Source organism: Canis lupus, chromosome 25, assembly GCF_003254725.2.
Source record: "Canis lupus dingo isolate Sandy chromosome 25, ASM325472v2, whole genome shotgun sequence".
Classification (NCBI taxonomy): Eukaryota; Metazoa; Chordata; class Mammalia; order Carnivora; family Canidae; genus Canis; species Canis lupus.
The window spans coordinates 17266626-17287180 of NC_064267.1; the positions used below are offsets into that span (position 1 = coordinate 17266626).

Genomic DNA, 20555 nt, shown 5'->3' on the forward strand with positions numbered 1-20555 from the left:
TTTTATCTTGACTCAAACACATGCATGTATTTTTAGGAAATCTTTATTTCACATAAAAATAAAGCTTCATTGTGAGTACATGTTTCATTAATTAGAGTTGTGTTATTGAAAATTTGAATGTGCTCATAGTTTTAAAATATGCCATTTTGTGTTGAATAGAGGTTGACACTAATAGTTTGTGGGAATTTGTAAATTACTTTTGTAAAACTATTACAGATGATAGTTTATTTGTAAGAATGATTAATTTGTGTTTAGTGAGAGCTTCTCAGTTCATAATATTCTATTCACTGAAGTCTTATTTAGAAAGGATGTAAGAGGAGCCAAGGTTAAAAGACATAAAATATGGGATGCTATAAAATGTTTCCAGAATAAGAGGATCTTGTAATATATTGTGTTAGATCTCTGTGTGTTTTTTGCTTTGAATTTTATTAATTTGAATTTAATAGCTACTTTCCCCACTAAAGCTTAGATATGTTAAAAACTCTGTTCATAGTTGGTCCCAGGATTATTTAAATGTATCTGTGAGGTTTTGATTGTTGGATCATTAATCACCATTTTAAAAGAAAGCTGTTTTTTAAACTATGATTTTCTTAACTTAAAAAAAATGAAGGGATTCTACTAGTGAGTTATTAAGATCCTGTTAATGTATACAATGAGGTGAGTATGCAACAGACTATTTTCTCTGTAAGAGGTTTCTCTTTAGTGCTTGGTTTCTCATCTAGGTTTCTTCCTCCATGTGCTTGGGATCATGCAAAGGTAGTTAAACTTGTACAATGATTTGGGGAAGGGGGGACATTTTTATATTAAAAGAAATGTATATTTTAAAGTAAAACTACAAAAGGTGAGTGTGTGTTTGAGAGTGTGCATGTGTGCATGTGTGTGTTTAAACTAAACCAGGCATATTAAAAGTACTTTTATCATTGATGAAGGAAGCTTGATCTATACCTCCAGATTCCTGAGGGAACTGGCATATATTCTCTCTATTGTTAGGGTTTCCTGGTATGGCAAAGTCTAAGAAACAGCTTGAATGTATGCGCTGGTGTACCACCCATAAATATTGATTATACAGCCATGCTTATTTTAATTGAGATTAGGAGGCAAATAATTTAATTCTTTTTTTTTTACAATTTTTAGAGGAAAGTTTCAGGCATATGCAAATATAGACATATAGTATATTGGCCATCCTTCAGCTTCAGCAAATATTAACTCATGCCATTCTTTGGGAATTTAATTTTATGTATATTTGCTAAGATTTGCCAAGATAAGCATCTGTAAGGTCAAGGTACTAACATCAGAAGCATTTCTGAACAAAGATGTTGCAGTTGGTGGGTGGGTATGACTGTGCTCAGCTGTTGTATAAGCTTGCATAAATAGTATCATCTTGACTTTAATCTTTCCGTTGTTTAGAGGTAGTGTGCATATTTCTGTTTAACCCCTGGAAACTTGCCAAAATAATTTGTATCCTCTCCATCCTTGGCACCTTGACTCTAGTCTGTGAGTAAAAGCAGTAAGCTGATGTTAGGAGCCTGTTGGATAGAGCCATTAAGAAGGAAAATCTTCATTTTCAATTTAAAAAACTTTGGAGAATTACCTGGTTGATGTTTTGGATGCTATAAACTCCGTTTCACTTTTCATCTGCTTGGAAATACACTTTATAAACCTGAGAACATAGAACATAGAGCCAGATAAACCTGTATTCAAATCTCAGCTGGCCTTAAATACATACTTACTTACTTACTTTATTTATTTATTTATAAAGATTTTATTTATTTATGAGAGAGAGAAAGACAGGCAGAGGGAGAAGCAGGCTCCATGCAGGGAACCTGACGTGGGACTCGATCCCGGGTCTCCAGGATCGGGCCGTGGACTGAAGGCAGCGCTGAACCGCTGAGCCACCCGGGCTGCTCTACTTACCCTCTTTAAATCTCACTTGTAAAAAAAAAAAAAAAACTCACTTGTTAAAATGTAAAATGGGGATATGGATTGTTGTATGAAGTAAATGAAATAATACATTCAACATTATCTTGAAATGTCATTTGCACTCTATGTTTGAGTAGGTATGTGTCCTGAGTTTAAGTCTTAGATGGATTTGTATAACTGAAATTGAGGAAGTACTATTTATAATTACTAGGCTACTTAGAAGAGCCAATATTTACTTTGTCATATCTAGTTTTCTGACTGGTAGTTATAAGATCTAAAGATATAATGAAAGATCTGAAGATAGAAAATGTCCTTTGAACAAATACTGTATTGAAGCGAAGCACTGGGAAAAAATGCCTTATAGTTTTTTCTTATCAAATAATTGCAGCAAACTCTGGCCTGTTCCATTCTAACTGCACTATTGAGTGAATTCTCAAGTTCAAGTAAAACTAGCAACATTGGACTCAGTATGGAATTCCATGGTAACTGCAAAAGAGTTTTTCAGGTATTGATATTTTTATGTTTTATTAGATTGTTTACTTTTTATACAATCTATTTCTAATGGAGTGAGAACATTTATTTTATCTAGTTGAATGATGGCCTGTACTTGAAGAGTTGTATTGTGATTTCATAGCATTTAGTAAAGATTAAAAGATAGCATAGGATGAAGATTTGGTGAACATAGTTGACAATTTTATATTTCTTGTTTAATTCTAGTCTTTAAACAAAAAGGAAATACCCCTCCAAAGATCCTTAGATTATTTATTTGTTCTTATTGCATTTAGATGTAACTAATTCAATTGGTGGGATTTTGCTGGCCCTTAAAATAGGCCTGGCAGAGTGCCAATGAGGGCCATGTATTTAAAATGTTATTGCAGATGGTGTGGGCTCTTTGTCTCATATGTATTGTTTGGCTCTGAAGTAAAGTTATGTGAAGGCATTGGCTTAAATCCGAGGGCTCTGTGCAAAAGCAACTGACCCCTCCAGCTTTGTAGTAGTTGTAAAGACTCAACTTCTTTGTGGAGTAGCATTTATATTACAGTAGGTGTATTCATTCAAACCAGTGTCACTTGAAAGCATACTGCAATATAAATTATGAGCAGGCCTAAAAATGGAAAATGTTCTTAAAGAGGTAGTGTTTTCTATTGAAAATTTTAAGGTTTTTGTTTCATTTTATGGTTCTTAAATGGGAATACATTTTGAATATGCTTTTGATTAATATGTGTGATTTATTATAGGAAGAAGACCTTCGTCAAATCTTCATGTTAACGGTTGAAGTTCTTCAGGAGTTCAGCAGGCGGGAAAACCTCAATGCTCAGATGTCTTCGGTATTTCAGCGTTACCTTGCACTCGCCAATCAAGTCTTGAGCTGGAACTTTCTTCCTCCAAATTATATCCTTTTAACAACCAAATAGTTTATTTGTGGTAATTTTCATAGATGACTTAATTCTGGCTAAAAATACTTTATCTCTGTAGGTTTGTAAAGCATGTTGAAAGAAAATATAAGTTTTTTTAGAAATGAAATTTAATTTTTTTCATTTTAGAATACACAATTCAATGGACTAACAAGATTTAAAATTTCATTACAACTTTGCAGAAGAGAGTCGAATAAATGAAAACATTTAGTAGATAATGGGGCTATTGCTGACTAATAGTAGTGTTCCTAGGAAGGAAAAGGAAGAAAGTGGGAAGTGAATTTTTGTCAAGAAACGAAATCATTTTCTCCAAGTAACATGTGATTAGATTGGATTTTTTGGCTGACTTTCCATAAGACTAATTTGGCATTCTCTAATTTGATCTTTATGGATGAAGATACTGTTCAAGTATGCATAGTAAGGTAGTATGTTTATTCTTTGAAGACCTTTTTTAATACAAAAATGTAAAACTTTTATTTCTAGCTAATTATGAGTAATACAAAATAAGTTATTTATTTATTTATTTTTAAGATTTTATTTATTTATTCATAGACATAGAGAGAGGCAGAGACACAGGCAGAGGGAGAAGCAGGCTCCATGCCTGATGCGGGACTCAGTCCTGGGACTCTAGGATCACGCCCTGGGGCAAAGGCAGGCGCTGAACTGCTGAGCCACCCAGGGATTCCAAAATAAGTTTAAATGGGTTAAATTGTAGATAAATATATCTACTTTTTAAAAAATCAGTTATTAAAGTTGAAAAATTTGTATTTTTTACTCTAAGGTTTATGATTTTTTTTTTAAGATTTTATTTATTTATTCATGAGAGACACAGAGAGAGAGGTAGAGACACAGGCTGAGGGAGAAGCAGGCTCCCTGTGGGGAACCTGATGTGGGACTTCATCCCAGGACTCCAGGATCATGACCTGAGCTGAAGGCAGATACTCAACCGCTGAGCCACCCAGGCGTCCCTAAGGTTTATGATTTGCTTTTCTAGAACATTTGCTGCTTATTGATAGGTTGAAAGCTATACTATCTAGAGTCTCTTCATTTTTATCATAGTTGAATCAGACAAATCTAGGTTCAATTCTTAGCTGATGTTAGGCAAATTAACATCACCAAGTCTCAGTTTTTCCAAACATAAAATGGGAATATGGATTGTTGAATGAATTAAATTTAGTAATACATTTAAAAATTTAGGAGTGGGGCAGCCTGGATGGCTCAGTGGTTTAGCGCCACCTTCGGCCCAGGGCCTGATCGTGGAGGCCTGGGATCAAGTTCCAGGTCAGGGTCCTTGCATGGAGCCTGCTTTTCCCTCTGACTCTCTCTCTCTGTCTCTCATGAATAAATAAATAAAATATTTAAAAAAATAAAAATAAAAACTTAGGAGTTAGCTGCTATTTTTTGAGCTTCTAACAGTTTATTTGAATAAAAAAGCTCATCAGCCACCTGTGTCACATTCTTTTTTCTTGATCTAATTATAGAGGAAATTTAATATAAACCTGTTGTACATGTCTTTAATCAGTCTTTTCTTGGGGGCCTGGGTATGGGGAGCTAGGGAATCTATTTAGGAGAAAAAAGACAGATGACAAGCAAATAGAAAATACATGTTCAGCCATATCAGAGATTTAGGATGAGACTCATCTTTATTCCAACAGAGCCAAGAGTTGCTGCATTCACATACTAGAAATTACCTACTATTTTTAGCGGGTAAAATTGTGGGATTTTAAAGGGGCTGAGTGGGATGAGGTACAACTCTTTCTTCTATTTTCAATGTAATATATTCATGTAGTAGAAAACTGAAGTTCTGTATAGGGCATTTAGTCTGACTCAGATCTTAACTTCTCCAGTTTTCTTCTCCAAGGCAATCATGGTGAGCTGTTGCTCTGTGGGGCAGCAGGGATGTTAATCACTTTTCCGCTTTTATCCTTGCTCTCTAATCATCTTTCTACTAGTTATTAATTTTATATCTTCAGTATGGGTTTTTTTTGTTGTTAAAAGGCACATATTTTCTTAGGTTTGCTTTTTAAAGAATTTTCCCTTTGAGTGTTGTAATATGATTTTTGCTCCAGTTTTTGTTAGTAAAAAAGATGTTGAAAAACTTTGAGACAGATTTAAAAAGTAACAGGCATATGGAGCTATCAAAACATTAATTATATATGTAGGGAAAATCAACAAAAGTTACACTGCATATATTGGAGCCAATTTTAAATCTCTGTTTTAGGGGAAAATGTAGTTGGCTGAAGAGTGGCTGTTTCGTAAAGGGAAACAGTGCTGTGGGAGTTTGGAAACAAAGTTTGTTTAAAGATACATACACATAAAATATTTTCATAATGTATTTAGGTAAAGCTTTGCAAAACATGTCATCTGAAAATAAGCACAGCTACAGTGTTCCCAAAAGAAATAATTCCTTGTTTAAGCAAAAATCTTGATCTTGACCTTTGGATATTCTACTTGATGAATAGAGAGATGAATTGGTTAGAGATGAATTCACATCTAACGGTAGATGTTTGCCTAGTAGCCATTTGTTGGCTATCTGAACTCCAGTCCAGTATTGCTTCCTTTAAGTATAGGAGAAAAGGCATGACAATGGAGTTAAATTAAGCTATATTAGGGACACCTGGGTGGCTTAGTGGTTGAGCGTCTGTCTGCCTTTGACTCAGGTTGTGATCCCAGGGTCCTGGGATCACGTCCTGCATCAGGTTCCCCATAGGGAGCCTGCTTCTCCCTCTGCCTTCTCTGTTTATCTCTTGTGAATAAATAAAATCTTTAAAAAAAATTAAGCTGTATTTTCAGTAGTAATTAAGGTAATCAGTTTCAAAGAACCCAGTTCTGATATAATTTCTAATTTTGGCAATTTCTTGGTGATCTATTTAATCATTGGGGAGGGAATTGGATAATTACTTAGCTTTGTACCTTGAAGAGGGCCTATAGATCAAGTTTAACTTAGTTAATATAAAATGGTTGGCTTTTTATTTTTATTTTATTTTTTTAATTTTATTTATTTATTTATTGAAAGACACACACAGAGAGGCAGAGACACAGGCAGAGGGAGAAGCGGACTCCATGCAGGGAACCTGACGTGGGACTTGATCCTGGGACTCCAGGATCACGCCCTTGGCGGAAGGCAGGCGCTAAACCGCTGGGCCACCCAGGGATTCCCTGGTTGGCTTTTTAAAAAATGATTTATCTTTTAAGATAAATGAATAGCTAATAGACCTTGTAAAATGTGTATTTTGTATCAAATACATTTGATCATTTAGAATGGTATCATGTTAAATGAGGTGGTCTTAAATTTTCATTGTCATTCCCTATTCATAATTTTTTATTATGTGCTTTCTATTTTGCATCTTTTTATTTTGGTATAATTCCAAACATACAGAGATACTACAAGAGTAATTGACAGAATTGGCGTGTGCCCCAATATCAAGATTCACCAGTTGAAAATAGTCTGTCCCTTTATTTCATTTTTCCTCTCTGTCTCTACGTACATATAATTTTCTCTTGTAAAGATATACCACATTTTTATTTATTGATCACTGACAGTTGGGTTATTTCAGCTTTTTGGTTACTATGAATAATGCTGCTTCTATGAACATTCATTATAAGTTCATGCTTGGACTTACATTTCATTTGTCTGATATATCCATGGAGTAGAATTGCTGGATCATATGGAAACTCTGTGTTTAATCTTTTGAGGAATTGCCAAGCTGTTTTCTAAACTAGCTGTACCATTTTACATTCTCACCAGCATTATATGAGGTTTCCAATTTCTCCACATCCTGGGCAACACTTGTTATCGGTCCGTTTATAGCCATCCTATTTCATATAAAGTGGTATCACATTGTGATTTTGATTTGCAGTACTGTGATGGTTAATGTATTAAATATCTTCTTATGTGGTTGTGGGCCATTTGTGTGTCTTCTTCGGAAAAATGCTATTGAAATCTGTTGTGTATTTTTTTATTGGTTTATTTGTTTAAAATTGAGTTGTAATAGTCCCTTATGTATTCTATATACAGGTCCCTTAACAGATAATATGATTTTCAAATATTTTCCTCCATTTCTGTGAGTTGTATTTTACTTTTTTTGATGTCCTTTGAAACACAGAAAATTTGGATTTTGATGATGTCCAAGTTATTTATTTTTTCTTTTGTTGTTGTATCTCAGAAATCATTGCCTGATCCAAGATCATGAAGATTTGTATTTATGCCTGTGTCTTCTTCTAATACTGGCTTCTTATATTGAAGACTTTGATCCGTTTTGAATTAAGTTTTATGTATGATGTGGGATAGTGATCAGGCTTAATTCTTTTATCCAGTTATCCCAACAGATAATTAACTATTGATCAGAAAGGCAGAAGAGACTGGGGGATTAGGAAGTACCTGAGATATGTCATGGTGTTGAGTGATAGCTGTTAATATGTAACTTAATTGCCCTAATATCAATTTGGAATGCCAAAAGGATTAATAGGAGAAATTACCTGTGAGTAAATATGCATGCTCATCCTCCAAACTTGTATATACATAAATATTTGTTGATAAAGGATAAGATTGTAGACCAAAATATATATGAGATTGCCTGGAAGGAAATTTTGTGTAGTTGGCTGCTGAAGTTTTTGGAAGTTTATTACAGAGAAGTGTATAAATTATGACTGAAAATGTTATCGAGAAAGCCAATTGAGGCTAACTCAGCAGTGGAGCTAGAATGTGCAGAGAGGTATTAGTGAAAAGAATACACAGATTGAATATCTAGATATTTATTAATATTTAAGAGTCTTAGTGCTATCATATAATATTTTACAATTATCTTTAATGTACATACAGAGTTTCACTGAAGAAAAATAACTCTACAGCAATGGTTCTCAGTTGGAGTGATTTTGTATACTTGGGACATTTCGCAATGGCTGGAGATGTATTTGGTTATCACTATTAGGGGAGTGTTACTGTCAGCTGGCGGTTAGAGGCCAGGGGTACTGCTAGATATCCTAAAATGCACAGGACAGCTCCCACAAGAAGCAGTAGTTGTGCCCAAAATGTCAATAGTGATCCACACAAAAGCTTTCATGTGAATGTACTTAGCAGTATACTTTCTATAATAGGCAGAAAGTGGAAATGACCCAAGTAGCCATCAACTGATGAATGGATAAATGTGGTTTACCCACATTATAGACTGTTATTCATCAATAAAAAGGAATGCAGATACTGATACATGCAACAGCAGGAATAAACCTTGGAAACATCATACATCCTAAGTGAAAGAAGTCATGTACAGAAGACCCACGTGTACAATTCCAGATAGGCAGATGTATGGAAACAGAAAGATTAGTGGTTACCGAGGGCTGGGATGGTTGGGATGGCTGGAAGAAAATAGGAAGTAATGGCTTAAGTGCATGGGGCTTCTTTTTGAGTGATGAAAACTTTCTATCATGGTGATGGTTGCCTAACTCTGAATATACTAAAAACCATTGAATTGTACTGTCAGTGAATAAATTGTGTAGTATGTGAATTAAGTCTCAAGGTTTTAAAAATATCAGTCATGCCAAGGGTTAGAAATCTTGCTGCACAGGTCAACTGCCTACTGTCAGTAGAATGTTGTAGAGAGAAATTAAGGGTAAGGATAAAGTTTTGGGAGATACTTCTACTAGGTCATTGAAGTAAAGAGTGAGAAAGATATTCAGAGAGGAGAGAAGATCAATAGTAGAATTTTTGAGTACAGCAATAGTAAGATCCAGGAAGAAGCAAAAGAGATTGGGCAGGGCAGTTCAGACAAGCAGAGGGAATGACCAGGCAAGGAGCCTGGGAAGCAAAGACAGATGACGGTTTCAAAAAATAAAGGTAGTAGACATGCTCTATTACTGATAAGGAAGGTGGGGATTGGATAGAAGGCCACAAAAAGTCATGTGGAGGTCTGTTTGTGTGAGTGCTGGGTGCGTGGGGTATTGCACAAAAGCCATTTCAGTGATTGAATAGTGATTGGTAATTGAAGTATAAAGTGTTGGTATTTCATGGACCATGAACTATGAGAAATGGAGTGGCAGTTTGAGACAATTGAAAGTTTGGTTTGGTTTTATACTTTATACTTTGGGGAGGTGAACTTGTTTGTTGCCAAAGGGGATGAGTCAGAATTAGGGCAAGAACGTGTGATGTTACAGTGCTAGATAGGCCAATGATATAGTTGCTTAGATAGCTCAGGATGCCGTTGAGGTAGTGAGGAGATTAGTAAGTTGGAGGAAGTATGGCATGCCTACTATCATGATCCAAGAGTCTTAGTTTTTAAATGCTGGTTTGATCAGTTTTGTCCAGGTTTGTTCAAAAGTAGAGGAGGAACAAAGTAGTAGAAATCAACATCTGATGGGATTTTTAAGCGTGTATAGGTAAATATATAAAAACGTCGTGAGGCGTCTTCCTCGGTCTTTTTTTTTTTTTTTTGAGTTTTTCCCCAAATTGTTCTCTGTTTATACCTGATATCATACACTTTAAAAGATAAAAGAAAAGTCCGTCTGTAAAGTCATTAATCAGTGTATGAAGTAGTTTATGCATTATCCTTCCAGGGATATTTCTACTTTACAAAAAAAACATATCTGGGAGGAACCAGCAAGAATTTCTGACTTCAAGCCATTGGAAGGAAAGATTATGTTGGGAGTAGTAGTCCCTGTAGTCCTAGGTCATCATGGATTGTGCTAAATTATGTATTACCTATACTGTAATATTTTGAAAAATATTTGGTGGTTGAACTTTTGAACTTGGTAGTTCTTATATATGTTTTATTGCTTGTTGTAAGTAGTGGCATTCACTAAGAATTTATTGAACTGTTAACCTACATGGTTCATGGAATTCAGAACTCAATGAATATATACCCTACTGTATGACTCAACAGTTATTATCCCATTATACATCACACAGAACTACTATAGCTGGTAGGATCTTTGGCTATAGGAAAATGGTAACAGAACTGCTTTTCTGATGTCAACTTGCAGGTGGTTGGAGAGCAAACAAGGGAAGGCCCACTAAGTTGTTTGCTACTGTTTTGAGTAGGGCTGTGCAGTTTTGTTTTTCTAAGCCCACGGATTTTTCTCTTGCTACTTTATGTGGTTTAAATCCATGCAGGAGCAGGGAGGAATGCATTGAGCATTAGAAAAAAGTCTTTCCAAGAGGAAACAACCATACTTTTTAACTCTCTTATCTCAATTGCTTAGTAATTTAAAGACACAGGCAACTTAAAAGTTGAACCTTACATGCCAGAAGCAGAATGCTTTGGTGCCCTTTTGGGTCAGTAGGTTATATATCATTTCTGTAAGGTCTCTTGGGCAGGTCTGACTAAATTACTTTATATATATATTTTAAAGATTTTATTTATTCATGAGAGACACAAAGACAGAGGCAGAGGGAGAAACAGGCTCCATGCAGGGAGCCCTATGTGAGGCTCAATCCCAGAACTCCAGGATTACGCCCTGAGCTGAAGGCAGATGCTCAGTCGCTGAGCCACTCAGGTGTCCCTGACCAAATTACTTTAAATGCAATATTGTTCACTAGACCATGATTTCCATTGAAATTATTTAATTGTTTATAAAGAAATATATTCATTGAGTTCTGAATTCCATGAACCATGTAGGTTAACAGTTCAATAAATTCTTAGTGAATGCCACTACTTAAAAGGTAGTCCTGGGCTGTACTCTGAAGCATAGAGTTTGAGATTGTATTATTTGCAAAATTATGTTAATGGGAAGATGCCCACTAAAGTACATTTTTCCCATGTGTTAGGTTTAAGTGAGTAGTGAATACTCAAGAAATTACAAGAGTTTTGATTTATTAATATCTAAAGTGAATTCTAGGAAGGCATTCACATTTTAATTTTGATGGCAGGATTTTTTTTGTTCATATTAGAAAGCTGTGGTTTAGAGAGAGCATTAAGACCATATGGGTTTAATCTTTTTATCAGTTAAAGAGACTTTACTTTTGCCTTGGATAAAACTGTACTTCTTACCTTGGTCAGTTGTCCTTAGCAGATTTTGTCATTATTTGCACTGGGGAAAAGTGCGAATCCATTACCATTAAAGCAAAGTTATTGTTCTCCTCACAGGCTGATATCATTGCCTAGGCAATTCTTGTGTGAGATCCCAGTGATTAGTATTAACATTGTGGTTCCACAGCTCAGCCTAATTTTTAACTTCCTTAAAAGAGGGAATGAAGCCTTTTCTCTCTCTTCACATCAGCTTTGTGAGGCTAGGCTAGGCTAGCCTAGCCCTACACTAGAGTAAGTAACCAACATACTGAAATGGAATACAAAAGAGAGCTTGATAGCCTGAAAGTTCTCTGACCTACGACCAAAACATGTATCCACATCTAAATGTGTAGCATTGACTTGCATAAAAGTAATGTAAATGTAACCTAATTGGGATATACATCACTTACTGTAGTCTTTTGAATTTTTAATCTTAGATTCTCTATTTTTTAATCCACAGTGTAGTAAATAGTCCTCATTATACATCAGGTTTCCTTCACAAAGAAGAAGGACGTGGGGAATCGTCCTATATGAAAGACTTTAATAAGATTTTACTCACATTTGTAAGTCATCTAAAATGTCTCCTTGGTATATTATGTCTTTTCATTAAAACAACTGTGTTCTTGGGATCCCTGGGTGGCTCAGCGGTTTAGCGCTTGCCTTAGGGCCAGGGTGTGATACTGGGGTCTGGGATCGAGTCCTGCACCGGGCTCCCTGCATGGAGCCTGCTTCTCCCTCTGCTTGTGTCTCTGCCTCTCTCTCCCTCTCTCTCTCTCTCTCTGTCTCTCATGAATAAATAAAATCTTAAAAAAAAAATAAAACAACTGTGTTCTTGAGGATTCATATGAAGAAACTTGTATTTGGCATTGATAAGAAACATGTGAACACAGCATAAAGCTCAAGAAATACCATGTTTTGTTTTTTAAAGGCATTATGATCTATAATTCACAAACCATATAAGTTACACATTCATATTTATTTATAATTTATTATATTTATTTGTATATTTAAGAAAGCAAGCAAGCAAGCAAACATGCCAGGGGTAGAGGCTGTGGAGGGTTAGAGAGAGGGAGAAAAAAATGTCAAGCAGGCTCCATGCCTAGCATGGAGCCCTACTATTATGCAGGCTCCATCTCAGCGCTAGATCATGACCTGAGTTGGGATGAATAGTTGGATGCTTAACTGACTGAGCCACCCAGGCACCCCACAAGTAACACATTTAAAATGTACAATTAAATTTTTTCTTTAAAGTTTACTCAAGTTGTGCAACCATCACCAACATTGATTTTAGGATTTAGGGAATATTTATCATTCCAAAAAGAAACCGTTTAACATTCCCGCCTTGGCTACCCCCCCACCCCCCGCGCCCCGATCTCTACCTCCTTTCAGTAGCAACTACTAATCTACTTTTTATCTCTAGATTTTTCTATTCTGGATGTTTTATTTAAATGGAATCATACAAGGGGCAGCCTGGGTGGCTCAGCAGTTTAGTACCACCTCCAGCCCAGGGCAGGACCGAGACCCCGGATCGACTCCCATGTCAGGCTCCCTGCATGGAGCCTGCTTCTCCCTCTGCCTGTCTGCCTGTATCTCTCTCTCTCTCTCTCTCTCTCTCTCTCTGTCTCTCATGAATAAATAAATAAAATCTTTTAAAAGAAATAAATAAATGGAATCATACAATATGTGGAGTTTTTGTCACTTTTATGTGCATATTTTTTAACATATTCATTTTGTAGACATATCAGTATTCCATTCCTTTTTGTGTTGCCAGGTAATATTCCATTCTGGATAATACCATGTTTTATTTTGTTGTTCATCTGCTGATCAGTTGATGGTCTTTTGAGTTCCCTTTTTTCTTTTTTTTTTTTTTTTTTTTAGATTTTATTCATTAATTCATGAGAGACATAGGGAGAGAGGCAGAGACCTAGGCATGGGAAAGCAGGCTCCCTCTGGGGAGCCCAGTGTGGGACTTGATCCCAGGACCCTGGGATCACGCCCTTAGCTGAAGGTAGATGCTCAACCACTGAGCCACCCAGATGTCCCAGTTCTTTCTGTTTTTTAATTTTTAATTTTATTTTTAAAATTTTATTATTCACGGGACACACACACACACAGAGGCAGAGATATAGGCAGAGGGAGAAGCAGGCTCCATTCAGGGAGCTCAATGGTGGGACTCAGTCCCAGTACCCTGGGATCACGCCCTGAACCAAAGGTAGACACTCAGTCACTGAGCCACCCAGGTGCCCTTTCCATTTTTTTAAAAACAAATTTCAATATAGAATAATCTGTGAACATCTTTGTATAAGTTTTCTGTACTTGTGGATGTATGTTCCCATTTCTCTTAGACATGTGTATCTGTACGAGTAGATTGCTGGGTCATATGTTAACTGTATGTTTAACATTTTGAAGAACTATCAGACTGTTTTCCATAGTACCTGAACTATTTTGCATCAACATTGGAATGTGTAAGTATTCTGTTTTGCCTGCATCCTCACCTACACTTAATCTGGGGGTTTTTTGTTTATAACCATTCTGTTTCATACAAAGTGGTATCTCATTGTGGCTTAGATTTGCCTTAACCCTAATGGTAAATGCTGTTGAGCATCATTTCCGTGGTAATTGACCATTTGTGTATCTTCTTTAGAGAAATGTCCATAGAGGTCCTTTGTCCATTTTTATTTTTTTATTTTTATTTATTTTTAAAAGATTTTATTTATTTGAGAGAGAGTGTACAAGCAGGGTGGGGGAGAGGAGTGGAGGCAGAGGGAGAAGCAGACTCCCCATTGAGCAGGGAGCCAGACATGGGGCTTGATCCTAGGACCCTGACTGAGATCATGACTTGAGCCAAGAGCAGATAACTGCTCATCTTAACTTATCTTAACTGCTTAATTGACTGAGTCACTCAGGCACCCCTCCTTTGTCCATTTTTAAATGGAGTTATTTATTTTTTTTTTAATTTTTGAGTCCTGTACATATTATAAATATATAAAACAAATCCATTGGGAGATGTATAATTTTCAAATATTCTCTACCTTTCTGTGAGTTATCTTTTTACTTTATTGATAATGACCTATGAAACCTAGAAATTTTTAATTTTCATGATGTCTGATTTATTTATTTTTTCTTTTATTTGTGCTTCTGTTATAAGAGGGCTTTGCATAACCCAAGGTCAGAAAGATTTTTTTTAAATAGACCTTTTTTAGAGGAATTTTAGATTCATAGCAGTATTGAGCAGAAGGTAGAGATTTCCTCTTTCCTCTGTTCCCCAACATATATATAGTCTCCCATTATCAATATCTTACCCTTCTACCCCCACCCCACAGAGTTATGTGTTTGTTATCATTAATGAACCTACAAGTGACACATCATTATCATCAAAGTCCATGGTTTACCTAAGAGTTCACTCTTGGTGTCCTCTGGGTTTTGACAAATGTATAATGACATGTATCCACCATTACAGTACCATACAGAGTAGTTTCACTGCCCTACAAACCCTCTTTGTTCCTCCTGTTTATCCCTATCTCTCCCCAAACCCTTGCCAGCCACTGTCTCCATAGTTTCTCCTTTTCCAGAATGTTATATAATTGGAATCATATAGTATGTAGATTTTCAGATTGACTTTTCAGATTGACTTTCACTTAGTAATGTGCATTGAAGATTCCTCTGTATCTCTTCATTGCTTGATAGCTTATTTATTATCACTGAGTAGTATTCTGTTGTCTGGATGACAGTTTACTTACTGACCTACTGAAGGACATCTTGGTTGCTTGTAAGTTTGACTAAACATCTTTGGGTAGGTTTTTGTGTTGACACAAATAGTCAACTTCTTTAGGTAAACAGCCAGGAGCATTGCTGCTGGATCATATGTAAGAAACTGACAGACTGTCCTCCAGAGTGACTATACCATTTTGCATTCTCACTGGCAACGATTGAGTGTTCCTTTAGGTCCACATCCTTGTCAGCATTTGTTGTTGTCAGTGTTCAGATTTTGGCCAGTCTGATAGGTGTGTAGTGATATCTCATTGTTGTTTTGATTTGCATTTCCCTGTGATATATGATGTGGAGCATCTTTTCATGTGCTTATTGGCATATGTATATCTTTGCTGAGATGTCAAGGTCTTTGGCCCATTTTTAAAACTGGGTTGTTTGTTTTCTTATTGTTGAACTTTGAGTTCTTGGTATATTTTGGATAATAGTCATTTGCCAGAAATATCTTTGGCAAATATATTCTACTAGTCTGTGGCTTATTCCTGTAATTAACCTTGTCCTTTACAGAGTAGAAGTTTAATTTTAATGAAGTTCAGCTAGCTTATCATTCTTTCTATCATGGATCATGACTTTGATATTATATATAAAGAGTCATTGTCAAATGTATGATCATCTAGATTTTCTTCTATATTCTAGGAATTTTAGTTTTGTGTTTTACATTTAGATCTGTTAATCCATTTTGACTTAATTTTTCTGAAGGGTGTAAGGTGTGTGTCTAGATGGTTTGTTTTTTGTTTGCATTGATGTCCAGTTGTTCAGGCACTATTTCTTGAAAAGACTGTCTTTACTCTATTGTATTACCTTTGCTTCTTTGTCAAAGATTATTTGGCTACATTTCTGTGGTTATGTTTCTGGCCTCATTTTTCTTTTCCTATGATCTACTTGTCCATTCTTTTTCCAATTCCACACTTGCTTATCGTAGCTTCATAGTAAGTCAGATTATGTCACTACTCCAACTCTGTTCTTGTTCTTAAGGCCACAAATATTTAATCTTATATTTTATTCTAACAGTTCCATGGGTTTTTAGCCCATATAGTTAAGTCGGTCATATATTACATCTATCATCATTTTAAGTTAGCTTTTGTATACAGTACAAGATGGAGATCCAGTTTCATTTTTTTGCATGTGACTATCATGTTCCTGCATTATTTGTTGAAAAAGATATTTTCCAATTGAATTGTCTTGTCCTCACAAGTCTGTGTAAGATTACTAAACTGTAAATCTAACTGTATTACTGGCTTCTTAATTTTATTCCCTTGGTTTTTATGTCTTTTATTATACCAGTGCCACACTGTCTTGATTATTATAGCTTTGTAAGAAGTTTTAAAATCAGAAAGTTTTTGTCCTCCAACTTTGTTGTTTTTTTGAAGATTATTTTCTCTTTTCTGTGTCCATTGTATTTTCTATGAAATTTAGAATTAGCTTATCAATTTCTGCAGAAAAGGCAGCTGGGATTTTGATAGGTATTGTGTTGAATCAGTAGATCAGTTTGGGGAGTATTGCCGTGTTAACAGTGTTAAATTTTCTGATCCATAAACATGGGATATCCTTCAGTTATTTAGATCGTTAATTTTTTACAACAGTGTTTTATGGTTTTCAGGGTAGAAATTTTGTTAAATTTATTCTTGTATGTTTTATTATTTTTAATTCAATTAAATGGAGTTGATTTAACATTATTTTCATATTCATTGCTAGTGTATAGAAATACGTTTTTTAAAAAATTTATTCACAAGAGACACAGAAGGAGAGGCAGAGACACAGGCAGAGGGAGAAGCAGGCTCCCTGCAGGGATCCCGATGCAGGACTCGATTCCAGGACTCTGGGACCAGAACCCGAGCCAAAGGGCAGATGCTTAACCACTGAGCCACGCAAGTGCCCTAGAAATACATTTTTTATGTTAATGTTGTACCATGTGATGTTGCTGAATTTATTGGCTCAAATAGTACTTCTGGTTGATTAAAAAAAATTTATACATATAGTGTCATCTGCAAACCATAATTTTTATTAAATACTTATTATATGTAGGTTTTACATGTGTAGAAGGTAATTTATGAAGGTATCCTCCACCTCAGCCCTGGGTGGAGCAACATATACAGCTCCTGGAATTTGGTAGAATCGTCTCTTGGCCCACTGAGCTGATTACTTACCATTGTGCCCCAGTCTTACTCTCTTGATGAAGACTGAGATGAAATGTACCTTCTTTCATTCTGTTTCAGATCACTGCTGTCCAAAGAAAGTATCCCTGGTCCCGTGATCCTCTCATCCCATCATCCCAGTTTAAAAAAGGGCTCTACAAATCTGGATGGTCTGATCTCTGCCTCCTTCTTAAAACTCTTCCGTGCTATTTTGTTAGAGTTGCTCTCACAAGCTGTTTCCTTCTGCCTTGGTACCTCCTCACATGGACTTTCTCTGCCTGGACACCTTCTCCCCTTTGTCTAATCACCACTTACTTGTGCCTCAGATTTGTACCCTAGATCAGGTTTCTTTTCTTTTGCCCTCTCATATGTATGTCATATCTGATTTTCTCCCACTGGGCTTACTTCTTATTTATAAATTTTCACTTGTAGCTTATTTGAATAAATCTGTTTACCCACTCATTTGGAAGCTTATGAAAGCATGGGTCATGTTTTTGTTCACTATATTGTTTTAGCACCTTGCATAGTCTAGCATAAAGTAAAGATGCTTAACAAATATATATTATTTAATTATTGAAGTAAGGTGATTTGATTCCAAAGTATTATTTTAGTTCTTGGATGTTTGTTTATGCTGCTAAAATTATTTAGCCAGGACTTCACCTGGTATCCATAAATGCTTAAGGGTTTTGGCAATGCTAATCATAAGTGACAGTATCACTTTGTAGTAAGAATGTTTGGCAGGTATGTTTGGTATGTTGACTTGAATAATACTTCTGTTTTTTAGTTTGGTTACACTGCCTTTTATTGATTTTCTATTTTTGTGGATCTGGTTTGGTTTTGGTAAAAAAAATTTTAATTCGGCCTCTTGGGGAAAGCTAACTGGATCATAAAATAGTAATGGGATATAGAAGCCTTACCTAAATTAGGATTTCCAGTAAAGCCAGTGTTACTATTTGCAGGCAAGGCTTGGGAAAACATTCAGGTGAGGTCAGTTCTCCTTTATTTCAAAGGACTTTTGGTTACTTGGACTTAATGCTGTCTGTAAGACTGGGCTCGTTGGTTCCATGTTGTGCCATAAAGAGAAATAAGAGGTTGTATTGTTAGAAGAATTCAGTGACAGATTAAATATTTGAGAAGAAAAACTTGGCTTTCCCTTTGCCTCTGAACTTTGTTTTATTAATGAGGTAACTTAAAAAGAACATAGGAAGATGGAGAAATTAAAAGTTTTTATTACTTTTATAAAATGTTCGTTGTTGCTACAAGATCTTCCTGTATCATAAAATATAAGTTTAGGCTGTTGGAATTTTCATACTCTTTGTTGTATTTATTTGAGGATGATTTATAGTTACTGTATAACTCATTGTCTTCTTTTACCACCATAAAATGATACCCTTACTAAAGGTGTTAGTAAATGAACAAGAACTCATTTGCATTTGTAAGGACCAATGTATTTCTAAAGATGACTTTTCTTTCCTTGTGGTAAGATAATATATGTACTTACTGATAATACTGTTTGTTGTTTGAGACCTCAAGACTTGTTGTTTGGGACAGAAGACTTAGTAGGATTTATCCAGTGACAGTCGGTGGCAGGGTGAGATTCAATTCTCTCCTGGCTCTTAGCCTAGTGTGTTTCTTTCTGATCATGCAGTTATAAAATAGGGCAGGTGGTACATTTATATGCTTTTGAGTTCTTAGAAGTTGCTGAGCTTTCCTAAGCAGAGAACTTCAGAGCTAGATAGGATCATGGTAAAACAAAGGGTAGAGAATAGAGAGTTAATTCTTCACTGTCCTGAGGTGCAGTTGAATTTCCGTCTAGCTGCAGCTGATTTTCCAGAGGATTAAGATAACGTTGAACTTGGAAGACTGGTTGGGTTTTAACTTCAGGATTTGAACCCTTGCTAAGGGGGTAGTGGGCTGGTATTTGTTACAATGACAGAAACCTCATTGTACTGTAACTCATAGTTGTTTAATTTGGTGAAAATATGGGAAGGTAAAATAAGATGTAGACAATATTTTTAAAAAGATAAAAGATTATTAAAAGCAGCTCTGTATGGCTGTTTTACTGAATTTTACTTCATTTGGTTAGAAATGAATTATTCTGATACAAACTATAAATTACTTGAGTTCAGTATTTATTGTAGATAAATGTTTTAAGCCATAGCCCAAGAAAATTCTTAATTTAAAATCTGATTCAGGGATCTCTGGGTGGCGCAGCGGTTTGGCGCCTGCCTTTGGCCCAGGGCATGATCCTGGAGACCCGGGATCGAATCCCATGTCAGGCTCCCGGTGCATGGAGCCTGCTTCTCCCTCTGCCTGTGTCTCTGCCTCTCTCTCTCTCTCTGTGTGACTATCATAAATAAATAAAAATTAAAAAATAAAATAAAATAAAATAAAATCTGATTCAGATTTATTTAACTAGGATCAACCTATTGTGACTTGTAAGTCTTTGAAAATCCATAGGTGTATAATATGTATAATATGTTTAATATATATAAACCATAGGTGTATAATATGTAAATTAATTGGTAAATAATCACTTCATTGTCAGACTTCTCTTTCATTGATAATACATTTGAATTTTTAAAAGCAGTATAATGTTTAGATATTATGGCATTTTTAAAAAAAGATTTATTTATTTATTTATTTATTTATTTATTATTTATTTATTTACGATAGACATATATAGAGAGAGGCAGAGACACAGGAGGAGGGAGAAGCAGGATCCATGCAGGGAGCCCGATGTGGGACTTGATCCTGGGACTCCAGGATCGCACTCTGGGCCAAAGGCAGGCGCCAAACCGCTGAGCCACCCAGGGATCCCTGATATTATGGTATGTTAATGTAGTAATAAATCTGAAACTTTTGGAAACCTTTTTTTTTTTTTTAAAGAAACTATTGCTTTATTTAAACATTAAATACTTTTTAAAAATACTATCTTAAGAATAGAAATGCTGGGGCACCTAGGTGGCGCAGGTGGTTAAGCATCCAACTTTCATTGTCTGCTCAAGTTGTGATCTCCTGGTTGTGGGATTGAGCCCAGCAAGGCTCAATAGCTCAGCATGGAATCCGCTTGTCCCTCTCCCTTCTCCTCTGCCCCTCTTCCCTTCCTTTCTCTCTCTCTGTCTCTCTCTCTGTCTCTCTCATAAATAAATAAATAAATAAATAAATAAATAAATAAATAAATAAATTCTTTTAAAAAAAGGAATAGAAATGCTGGCTATCTGAATTTTAGAGGAAGTCTTTCTGTTTTATTTTTAAAGTAATCTACATTATGAATTATCTGGAAGAGAAGTGATATTTTGGGATATCTTATACAA

General features: G+C 35.6%; 1 protein-coding gene across 8 annotated transcripts in view; it reads left to right on the forward strand.

Annotated features, from left to right (window-relative positions):
• Positions 1 to 20555, forward strand: part of XPO4 (exportin 4) — a 122445-nt gene that overhangs the window by 48447 nt on the left and 53443 nt on the right. For 7 of the 8 annotated variants that reach the window (XM_025462739.3, XM_025462738.3, XM_035716628.2 and 4 more), the window contains 2 exons: positions 2309 to 2425; positions 3159 to 3312. In XM_025462739.3, coding sequence (XP_025318524.1) covers positions 2309 to 2425; positions 3159 to 3312 — 271 coding nt within the window. Of the gene's footprint in view, positions 1 to 511; positions 658 to 2308; positions 2426 to 3158; positions 3313 to 20555 lie in introns of those variants that run through there. The other variant, XM_049101407.1, reaches the window with a different exon arrangement.